This window comes from Harpia harpyja, chromosome 4 (assembly GCF_026419915.1).
Source record: "Harpia harpyja isolate bHarHar1 chromosome 4, bHarHar1 primary haplotype, whole genome shotgun sequence".
NCBI lineage: Eukaryota > Metazoa > Chordata > Aves > Accipitriformes > Accipitridae > Harpia > Harpia harpyja.
In genome coordinates, this window is record NC_068943.1 from 71,648,524 (window position 1) to 71,660,811 (window position 12,288).

The 12,288-nt window shown below is 38.3% G+C and overlaps 1 protein-coding gene across 2 annotated transcripts in view; it reads right to left on the reverse strand.

The window, feature by feature from the left end:
- ARMT1 (acidic residue methyltransferase 1) overlaps positions 1 to 12,288 on the reverse strand; it is a 67,960-nt gene that overhangs the window by 30,966 nt on the left and 24,706 nt on the right. For both annotated transcript variants that reach the window (XM_052784725.1, XM_052784726.1), the window contains 4 exons: positions 10,809 to 10,940; positions 7,239 to 7,495; positions 2,756 to 2,900; positions 768 to 953 (listed from right to left, as the gene is read on the reverse strand). In XM_052784725.1, the coding sequence (XP_052640685.1) occupies positions 768 to 953; positions 2,756 to 2,900; positions 7,239 to 7,495; positions 10,809 to 10,940 (720 nt within the window). The remainder of the gene's footprint in view (positions 1 to 767; positions 954 to 2,755; positions 2,901 to 7,238; positions 7,496 to 10,808; positions 10,941 to 12,288) is intronic.

Consider the following 12,288-nt stretch of genomic DNA (forward strand, 5'->3'; position numbering starts at 1 on the left):
AATGGGTTAAATAAATTATGTATTTGGCACATGCACAATAACGATAGGAAAGTATTTTTCGTAAAGCTAGCTCAACTTTGGAAATGTTTTGGCAGTCAGAGCAAACTTGCAAAACAAGTCACAAATGAAGCCCTCATCTTGGTTTCAAACATCTCCTGATTCTGGCTTGCTTAGTGAGTAAACTACACTCTGCTCTTACTCACACACCTGTGTTTGAAGTAAAGTATGCGAACAAAATGTTTCCAAAAAGGACCTGTTTAAGTTTTTGGTGCAGGTTCTCTCTCAGTCCCATTTGAGTCTTAGAAAAGTTTACACAGCTTCGTAAGAAGTATTTTCAGCAGTAAGTAAAATTTATGACCCTTGTGGTACTTAATATTTATCTTCCCAAAAAATTCTTTCTTCTCCAGAGCACACTGTCAGCTATTTCTCATCTTCTAAGTATTTTGCCTACAACCAAATCAGAACACTATATCCTTTAAAGTGTATGGTGGTGGTCTTCTGTTCAGGAAAAAAGGAATGCCAGAGGAGCGGGGAATAAGAAAACCAGGACAGATATATTTTACACAATGCTATTGTTTAATCTCCATATATTCTGAAGCTTTCAGAAAGTTGAGAATAACCTTAGAGAAATGTCCTTTTTAGGAAAGATCCTAATCGCCAAAAGTCTTTCAGAAGCATTTTTTTTCTCATACAACTCCTATTGAAAATTGAAATTTTGAGAAAACATTTGAAAACTAGACAAACATACACGTCATACAATTATGTACCTTACTAAATTTTTCCATGTCTTGATAGTATCCTGCTGCCTTTTTCTGCTCCTTGGTCACTTCTGAAACAAGCCTTGTGATAGTTTCTCTACTAGCTTTGGACTCCATCTCATGGACACTGATAGCTTCTTGAAGAGCAGCAACCTGGTCTTTTAGTGTCAGATTTTCTTTACATATTTCAGACACCTAGAGAAATAATTCAAATATTAGTAACTTTTTTAAAGCACTTAATGACATATATTCATCCCAGTATACCTGCTCCTAATCATCCCAATAAAGGCATGGCTTTTCTGGTGACCCCTGGGTCAGATTTATAATTGCACTCTACTATTCCTTTCTAAAAAGAGTAGAAAGACAATTAAAATGAGAACCATATTCCCATCAGAAACCCACACCTTAGTGTAACGTGGTTCAGATTTACTCCCACACAATCTCTATGATCTATTAAACAAGTGGAGAGCTACTGTTGCTGCATATCTGCGCTTGACATGAAGCAGGTCAGAAAATGAAAACAGATCCTATAGCTAACTTCATGTGAAAAACAAACCGTTTCAGTTTGGCTTGTTAAGATTTATGCTTCTCATTTGAAACAAGAAACTGAAAGCTGCATTTTATACTAGAAACTTTTTAGGTGTGGGGAAGATCTGAGTTAGTAACAGCTCATAAGCATATTCAAGGGCAGGGCCAAATACCTGGTGGGCTGCTGTTATGAGCAGCTGACACCTTGGAAAAAGGAGCTGTTTCCAAGAGGATTCTTGTTTTGGTACATTACGCTTTTTCCAAGAAGTGGAATAGATGAATGTGAGCACTTCAAAGAGTGCATAAGGTAAAAAAAAAAAATGTACCCTGTCTCTTACTGGCAAGACGTTTGTTAGGACTAAGCCAGATCAATTCTGTCTTAAATAAAACCCTAACGTGGAAAAGAAGCTAAATAGACATGCCATGACCCCAAACAGAAATATGAGTTGCTAAGTTTTCGTAATGCACACAGTTTTCAGCACAAATTAGATTTCCCAACTAGATTTATTATTACATTGTTAAAACAAGACATCAATATATACCTTTTTAAACTTCAGTTACTTCCTTAACTTAAAGTATGTAAGAGTTACAGCTTAATACAAACATCTTTGCCTCTAATAACAACTAGCCAAGTTTTCTTAGAGTATCTATTACAGTTTCAATGTGCTTGTAATATTATGAAGGCAAGTACTTTAAGAAATCACTGTGATATGTACCTAGATAATCTTAATTTATTAAGTATTCCTTATAGCCAGAACTCTTATAATAATATTAAAATAATGAAACATAATTTCCCAAAATACCTAGTATGCTCCCAAGTGAAGAAAAATAGGGATAGCAAAGACCAGGCAGAACATGAGAAAAATGCACAAAATTAGGATAAATTGCCCTTCAGCACATCAATAAAGTTTAAAAGAGTATACAAACAATTTTCCTTTCCTAAATGGAAGCTTAGTTCTTGGAACTTCAGAAGTATTCTGAAGAGAAATAACAGTTTTATGATTAAGTCTGAAAAACACCACACAGTTATTCACAGCATTTTGTTACAGGGCATAGTTAAGGTTGTTCTAGTGTATGCCATTTCAGATGTTTCTATTTAATGGTATGTTGGCTCGAGATAAATGTTAAGATCTAGTGGTACAGTTTACACATCACCTAGTGACTCCCAGTGTTAAAGTTTTCAGGAAAGCTTTCAACCAACTATCTAACCAGGGCTGTACTTGGGAACTACAGGCTGATAAAATGTTTATGCAGATAAGAGCAGACTGAGTTCACTGAGGTCTATTAGTGTTCAGCATCTTTGAACATCAGCCCAATATGGAAGAGAAATCTGTCTTAAATGATAGCACTGTCTGCAAATCATTACTTAACACAAAGATTCCTGTCTTCATCACTTGCTTTATTTCTTTGACAACCAAATATTCTTCTGTTAAATCACTACACAGAAACCATCGCCTACACATAATCACCTTTGATGTTAAATGCTCTTGTGGTTTCTCTTTTTCTCTGATGTTTGTGTCCAAGAATCCAGAAAGCTCTATAAGGAACTCTTCATACTTTCTGCTGATTTTAGAAGCTTGACTCATGCTTTCTTCACACTCATTCAAATATTTACTAATCAGACAGAAAAAAATAATACAGACATCAGGATGAATGTTCTCTGAAACAGAATTCTAGGCTAAAGACATTATCCCAAGATTATTGCTAGCTTCTGCATACCACAAAATTCATTTTAAAAGTTACATGTAATCCTCTATATCTGTTATTTAATACATATAACTTTCATTGTTGCCTTATGTGTAAACATTTCTTCATCTTTGCTTTTGATTAGCACTTCAAAGGATCTTCTATGATCCCAATCTCATTCTCAGCACAAGATTTCAGTAAAACACAAGAACCAGGTGACATCAATAAACAGTGCCCTCAAGATACTAGAAACGGAGGCTGCAAGCAAAAGCTTAGAAAAAGTAAGGGGGAAGAGAGTGATGAAATTATAGTAAAAATATGCTAAAAGCACTTCATATCCCCTCTCTAACAAAGATGACAGTGCTGATCAACAAAATTTGGGGAAAGAGAAGCCCCTCTGGACTAATGGAAGTGTAGGACACCCAGAGTACATGTGAAGGGAAGTTTACCAGCAGAAGCAAACAGAGATGGGAGACACTACTTTGCTGTACATACAGGCTTCTGCAGTGTAACACTACCCATGAAAGGGATCAATTAAAAAAGAAAATATCAAGGGACTACCACAAAAGTATGAAGAAAAGGCAGCTTTTTTTCATCAGTTTCATCACTCTCAAAAGGTGCCTATCATGCAGATACATATTCCACACAAAACATCTATTATCAGCCTTAACAGCAGGTATCAGTTTGTAAACGCTCTATAAGAATGAACAACCAAATAATAGAGCAGTCAGTTTAACTCATTGGCATAAACGTGGTAACATCCTTCCTGTTGCCAGGGACAAAGACAAGTCCAGCAAATAAGCATTGCCACAGTCTTCATAGGCAGCAAACATATAGATTCAAATCTTGCTCACGATGTTGCAACACTGAGCATCACTTCTGAAAAACTACAAAGAAAGAGATTAACAGAAATAGGCAACCAAACAAAGCTCAAAATCGCCATTAGTGTAATCCAAATATCAACTCCAATACCTCTCAGATAATACCCATGAGAGACGTACTCAGTGGTAGAGTGCAAGAGACAAAACTATTAGGCTTTCAGTTGAGAAACAAGGTACTTTCTAAAGCAAGGTCCTCACAAGGATTTGAACACTAGAATAAAACGAGATGTAAGGTATCACCAAGCAGCTGTCTAGAGCAAATACTTTATTGAAACTCATTTGCTTATCAGAGCATAGCACTACTCTCAGTTTTTAATGTCGGCATGCTAGTCATTTCTGGACTCATTCTTTTCCATGTCTGATCTCTTCCTCTGTAGGTTGCCAATCAAACAGGAAACAGAGCATCACTCCGTAATCAAAAACCAGCATGAGATTCCTATAGGAAACACACAGTGAGTGCAAATACAGTACGTTAAATGGTTATAAATCACTAAGCAAAAGAGATGGTCCATGAAGAACTTCAAGATGTTGCCTTAGGAAGGAGATCTGCACAGTTGTTATCAATGCTGCAAAGTGGAAGAGATGGGAACAATAACAGAGAATGGAAAATATTAATTAATGCTCTGGACAGGATGAGGATAGTTCCATGTACTATTGCACAGCACACACCATGAGCCAAAAGAGGTCTGCTTTCTGCAGCAGGCACTGGCCCTCAGAAAACAAGTGCCTCACAGCTTCCTCACCTCTGGGCACCTTCATCTCCTCTATAGCCCCAGCAAAACTAAACTGTGAGATGGTCACTAAACTGCTGTCCTGAGGAGGGGTATGTCAGAAGTGAAAAGGTATAAGGCTCCAGACATGTCATAAATGCATTCCTGTATGTTAGAATATTGTATGAGATTGACCACCAACCCCTCAAACTGTTCTGTGGCTCTGAAAAATCAAGGCACATCACACACAAACCTGTGCCTGCTTTTAAAAATAAACAATCTGAAGTACAAAGCACATACTTGACAACTCTGTGAATAACCTAATTACCTAGTAAGGCCATAAAGGTGTGAGCACCTAGAAAATAGGCAATCACGTACAAAAAAGTAGAACGCAGCTCTTGCACAGTTTTGCTAGCTCTTCAGAACTAATGAGCAAAGAGAAGAGGAAAAAGAAGAAGGAAAAAAAAAAAGCTTTTCACAGTTCAGGCTCTAAAAATACCTTGGCAATAGACCTGTTGAGTAGAAAAGCACCATTTGCAATAGGAGAGGTGTACATCTTGGAAGCCAATCACAGAATTCATTAAACATTTTTTACTACATCCCTAGGTATAGAATGTAAATGAGCATTTCATGCCTACTGGCTTGCTCTTCCCTTTCATTAGTGGTTTTCAGTGAAAATCCTTCTTGAATACCTAATTAGGACTAATCACGTGCCATGTACTGCTAAGGTGGCCAGACTAAGCAACTAAAGCTCATTAAGTCAATACATTGACTAGTATTTAGTGGCACAGGTAACCATTAGCTGAGGATGAGAAAAAAAACTTTGAAAACATACACTGTAGATTCACGAACAATCCAACACATTTGTTCCTTCCAAAAGAGCAGACACCCTCCCTTTGTCCCTTCTCTTTTGCCAGCACTGTAGTGGTACACCCCAGGTGCACAGTGAACCAGACCTGGGAGTGGTAGAGCCAGAAATTAAGCTTTTTATTTTGCTCACTTGTCTCTTGGAGCAGTTCCCTGGTCCCAGTCACCATGCAGCAACACAAACAGAAGTGCTGACACAAGCGTCATGGGCAAAACAGAGCAGCCAGGACCGCACTGGGAGTCACAGTACAGATTTATGCCACTGAAAATTGATCATATCACTGTATCATACTAACATTGTTACACAGTATTTTGGCAGTTTTTTTCCCAGTGAGTCAGGCAAACAGGGTAAAAGTTTTTCTTCCTTTTATTTTCTCCCCCAGAAGTACAACTTTAAAGAATCTTAACAACCATTATGTCAGAGACTGATGTTTTCTATGTTGCTAGGATGCATAATACACTTCTTGGCTTAACTATCTCCTCACTTATATTTGGATCATATCCAAAATCTTTGGTGATCAACATTAACACTCTCCAGGCAGGCCTTCTGGCAAATCAGCTGGTAATAGACAAATGCACTGCAATGGATTTCTCTACATTTTAAAATAACTTAATTATCCATTTCTAATGCACAAAGCCTGGAAGAGCTGTGCAAAATACTGATTTGGGAAATACAGACATCTGGTAAACACTCACCTTGCTCTTAACTAGACAGTATTGAGAGAGACATGGATATTAACCTTGTAATGGTGGGAAAAAATCCATTATAAAAGTCTACAAGGTGTCTATTCATATAATATGACTGACACTGATTTTGGAATTTTAAAGTTCAGAATATTTTCACACCAATCAATTTTACTTGTGATCAACATTGCTATTAGCCTCCATCCCACAGACCTGAAATATTACCAGTTATGCAGAACTGACAGATTAGTGGTCTGACACACTATGCTGAGAATAGTATAGTTAAGGACACTATCTTTTATTAAAAGTTTTATCCAATCAATATGCACATTAAAAAAAAAAACTAAAAAAAAAACACAAAAAAACCCACCAAAACTCCCCTCCACAGCAATGTCCAGAAGAAAGCCAAAGAAAAGTCAGAGAAAGCTAACATTACTGAAAGCTGAACAAACATTAACCAAACATTAACATGCTTCCTTCAGGATGCTACTAACTAGGAATTATACCATATTTTCTTTATTACACTACTCCTAACAGACTGAATTTCACTTGACACTGTTCCAGTTCCAGCTGTGACACAGAAGAGGGGAAAAGAGACAAGTGGTGCAGCAGCACAGTCACTCACCACTGTACAGCCCATGCAGCATGTCAAGTGACAGGTAAATGTCTGCAAAAGATGCCATGTGATAAGGATAGATCAGAGCACTAGACTGTAGTTGCAGGCACTGCCCATCACAAGCATGCTATGAAAGGCATGAAGTTTGCCTCGGTGCCATACATGGAAATACCTGAATGAGGAAACCATACTTATCATTTCTACTGTGTTCAGACAAACAGCCCTCTGTGCTCATTTTTTCTAAACAATGAGGTTACACACCAAGGTGACTCATATCATCATGTCTCCTCTGAAGGACAAGACTCTCAAAACCCCACTTATGGGCTAACAACTCAAACCAAAATTCAAATTTCAATACCTTCCACACACTCGGGTACAATGGCTGTGCAAAGCATTGTAACAGAATTCAGAACTGCAATAAAGTCTGTGCCCCAAAATATTTTTTTGCATTGACAACTGCATCATTCTGTCATCCCAAACAAAAATTCTCATCTTGCATGAATCTTACTTAAGTTTGGCATTTTGCTCACGAAGCTCCTCCTTCAGCTCCCAGTTTTCCTTGAATGCCACCTGAGCTGTCAGCTCAGCCTGGTTTTTAGAAGTGGTGAGCACACACACCTCTTCCTCCATCTCCTGAATTCGGGTTTGCAAAGACAGGAGGCGAGACATCTGTCTAGCATTGTTTTCCTTGTAACTTTCAGCTTCAGCCTTCAGCTCTTGAAAAGAGGCTTCTTTAGAGACCATTCTGGACCTGAGTTCAAGAAGCTATAGATAGAAAAGGAGTAAATTCATTAAAAAAGGAAGAATAACTTTGCCCAGGCTGAAATATGTGACTGCACTACAAGTTTAGTAACACAAGACAAGAAACACATTTTGGAACAAAAGACCCAGAGTCTTCTATCACTATAAGACCAACTGGAGGGATACAACTTTATTTTCATATAACTAGGAAAAAGCAATAGAAGAGGTTTGTAAAAACAAAAGCTGCTGTTGTGTAATGCAATACAACTTTTCAAGATAATCTCTTACAGGAAGATAAATTTATTTACAAATTCAGAATTTAGGAAAAGTTCACCTTAAGTTCTGCTGCGCAACCTTAGCTCACCTCCCGTATGCATCTGCATCACAATACAGTTATTAACACCACTATTCCCTCTTTTTTGCCTGCCTCCTCCCTGCCCTCAATTCTGGTGCACAATTCCACAGATATTCTATAGCTGCAGGGAGTTGTGACAGCAAAGTATCCTGTTGTATAAGGGTGGAGCCTTTTGATGACTTGCAGCATATTCAGAAGAAAAGAAATTTTTGGAGAGTTGTGCTGTAGGCAACCTCTTCTCATCTTATGCAAGATGTTATTTTTTGGTCTGATAATCCAATCAAGTGTAGCTGGATTTACACAGAAACAGCAAAAGAGACTTTTAAGGGTGGGAGAAGGCACATCACCGCCAAATGTCAAGGACCTGGTCCAGAAATGATGCTAGAGCTTCCCAACAGTTCATGGAGTTCAGTTGTTTTTCTTTACTTTCCCCTCTCTTTTAACTAAAAATACCATTTTCCTTTGAATTATTTCCACTACAAGCTTCTCTAAAAGACTGAGCTTGAGGCAGACACACCAGGCACATAAAATTTCAGTGTGTTTTATTTTGTTAAAAGGAAGAAGTAATTTAAAGTGGATTTTTTTTTTGTCACAAGAAGTGTTAAGGCATGTTCCAGCTTTCCTGACAATTCCAATTATAAGCAGCAAGATGCATTACGAAGCATTTATCTCCTACTATGTAAAATTAATAGGCAAATAATTAAGCCACATTAACTGCTCTTTATGACATGTGCTAGGGCTTTTAACTTGTGGCAAACATTTTGAGGCAATAAATATTTAAGACATTAAGCTGCAATTCAGGACGTCAGGAAATTACCGCTCTGCCAGAGGCTTCCAGTGTGACCAAGACCCAAGCTACTCAGAGGAATTCCAGGAGGCTGGTGAGCCGACTGCACGGCGACTGCCTTGGAAAAGAGAGGGCCTGCTTCTCCTGCTCCCGGCCACGCATGTCTGTCCTCTCCCTCGCACCAGCTCTGGTATTTATCTGACTCCTCCACAAACAACTTAACACAGCTGATAGAAGAGAATTCACTTTCTACAGAAGAAGAGGAAGGGGAGCAGGCCACGTCACAGAGAAAAGGCTAACACTGTATGAGGATCACTCTTCCAGCAGCAGCATAGTCTCTGACGAGCTTATGCTTCACCTGCAAGCGCTGGTTTATCAGACACTTTGGAACTGACATAAAGCAGCACTGATTTTGAGAAAAGCAGCTCTGCCTTTTCCCAGGCTCACTGGCTTCATTTCCACACTCCACCCTCTTCTCTGTGCTAGCAGAAGCACTTACATGGCTACAAGGTGAAGTAAGATTGGGAAACTGATCTGGCTAAAAAACAACTCAGAAGGAAAGGCTTTATTTTTCAATTGCATCAGTTCCCCAACAAAACAGTGCATGGTAAAACTACACATACATCTGTGCCAGCACAAGGGATGGGGCAGTGTGGGGAAGGAAATGAGCAGCTGAAGGAACAATAGGATTGCTTTGCTTGGCAGCTGGACCAAGCTATGGTAGCTTAAAGTGTTCATAACCTTAAAATTTCTCTGTGGTTCAACTCCCCATCTGCAAAATGTGATATTTTTTCCTCTGTCCATTGTCTTTGTGGTCAGTTCCAATAGCAGAAAAAGCAAGAATAATCCCATATCATGAGTTTTGCAGAGTACTCGGCAGAACAGTGCTCTGACCTCAGCTGGGTCATGAAGGTCTTTATTAACAAGAGCACGAACAGCTGCTTTCTTGACTATTCTTTTGCTTTTGCAAGCACAGTGCTGCAAGAATCTATAAATCAGTCAGTCATGCTGGCAATAAAGCCATTCAACATTTCCAGTAATAAATTCTTTCTATGAGAACATGAGATTCTATATGGCTTTTTAAAATTGAAATTTAAAGTACTGATCCTGGATAGCCATTAAATGCAGGGGAACTCTGCAGTAATTTCAGGATCAACTGGTCAAATTCAAGCTCAGCCGATGGACACTTATCCCTGTAGTTCTGGCTGGATATTGTATTAACAATTCATTCTCCTATAGTATTACATGTTTTTGCTGTTCCCCATATTCAGCTATCCACAATTAAAGAAATTTTATTTCATTGATAGAGCCTTTTTTAATGTTCAAGTGCTATGCAAGTATATCACAAAGCACTTTACAATGTGCAATAGAAATACACATTTGTACATTTTACAAGTGTTTAAACAACTAGTTGGATGAATGTTCACAAGTTTCTATTGCACTTTATGCATCTATGCATATTTATGAATATATACACTTAAATCTATGTATGTAAATAAATGTAAGCATTTCATATCTCCTAAAGGCAAATTCAACTCCATTTTACAACTGACCACTACCCTCATTGCTGAATTGGATCAAACCAACCTTAGTCACTCATGTGTTAAAGAAAAAAAATTACATGTGAAAATACAGAAATTCTAAAAATTATCCCCTCTAATAAATCCTCTGTCCTGAGAAGTACCATCCAAGCAGCAGAAAAGGATGTGTGTGTGTTCTGCAGCCTCTCTAGTTACAATCAACCTCATTAGCTCAAACACAACTTCACTGGTGATGAAAGCAAAGCAAATTTGCGGAGCTGTAACCTGAATAAAGTGGAGAAGTGGGTAAGAATGGGCAATTATATCTTAACTCACCAGCAACAACAGGAAGACATCTATCAGAACTTTTATACAACCACAATTTAGAAATCCTAACTTTCAGGTTTAATTAAAAAAGGTTGCATTTAGATGATGATGATAAGCTAGACTGCTTCAAATCTTTCAAATATAAACTCATAATCAGTTCTTGAACACAGAAGCAAGCAGAGTAAAAATCGTACAGAAATTCTAAAAAGAAGAATGTTACAAGAAACAAAAGTTCTGTATCAAAAGCAAGAGGTTTTGGACTTTGTGCAAGCTTTCTATTCTCTGCAGAAAGGGACTGTAGAGAATGCTCAAGTTTGGAGAAGGATTTGGAAGTATTTTTAAATGTACCTCTGACTGGGCACAATCATACTTCACCAAAAGTGCTGCAAGTTCACTTTGAGTAGTTTCAGCTGCAGCTCGATAGTGATTCATTTGCTCTCTAGCGACAGGAATATCCAGAAGAACATGATCATGAGATTCCTGGGAAGACAGCATGAAAACAAAAACCACTAGACATCACATTTTTTAAACATTTTTGCTTCAGTGCTTTTTTGTTTGATTAAGCTACTCAAGGGCATTTATTCCAAATATGTTATTCCCAGAGTAACTGACCCTTACTGAAAAATAGGATAAACAGTCACTTTTCTACTGGTTGCCACTTTCATCTGCAAGTTCAGCCATAAACATCAGTACTAAAATATATCAGCATGTCAGATATTCCCTCTCAACAATCCCATGGCCTCCCACTATTTTCAGCTCAGGTTATTTCCTGCAGTTTCTATGTATTTAGCAACATCCAAAAGGTCCCTCTTCTACAAATTTATCCAGTCACTCCTTCAGCCCACATAAACTTTAACACAAAGGGAGTCCTCAGGTGTCTCTTATGCACTTCGGTTTTTAGACTTCAGTTACATTGCACACCCCCTTATTTTGATGTTGGAAGAAATGGTGAAAAAAAGCAATGGCTATCAATCTCCTCTGTGCCATTCATGATTTTGCAGATTTCTATCATATCTCGCCTTCAGTGTCTCTACCAGATTGAAGAGTCCATGCCTACTCAGACACTCCTACCTGCTCCTCAAAGTCACTTTTTGGCTTGCCCATTTGTGCTTTTCTAATCTGCCAAGGCTAAAGGTCCTTTTGAACTCTGTCACTTGGACATAACTTCAGCTTTCTGAATGATGCTTTCTCATCCCCTGCAATCACCATACTGACTTCCTTTCACCCTTTTTCAAGCCCTTCTGATAGATGGCAAGCACTGGCTCTGAGCTTCTAGCAGTCTCCTTCACCCCGCTTGTACAACTCTTTTAGTTCAGCTCCTGCCCATTCTAAATGGAAAATAATGAATAGCTTTCTAAATAGGTGAACATCTAGTAAAATAAGCCTCTACCAAAAAACACACAAAGAAATCCCTGGGGCATAAGGCAAAACTACTGGTTTGGACTATAGCAGAAGATAAATTACCTTGGATTAGTTTCTATAATATTGTCGTTTCTTTTCTTTAATCTTTCTTCAATGCACTAGTACATACCACATTAGATTAATCAAGTTCAATCACATTCATCTCCCTCAAAGACACTCAGCTGTGCTCTTTCACAAAGGAGTTGCCACTCTCATCAGGCCAAACTGATACATGTAGCACAGCTCACAGCCATGTACAACATAGCACACAATCTCTGAGATAAAAAAGCTGCTAATTTTCGCAAGACTTTATCACCATTCTGAAGGAGTGAGGGAAGGCATGTGCCATCTCTTTGCTACTTTGTCTTCCTTTTTGCTTTATTCCACTTGTTTCACATTGTACAACCACATGAAATTCTTTGATGTA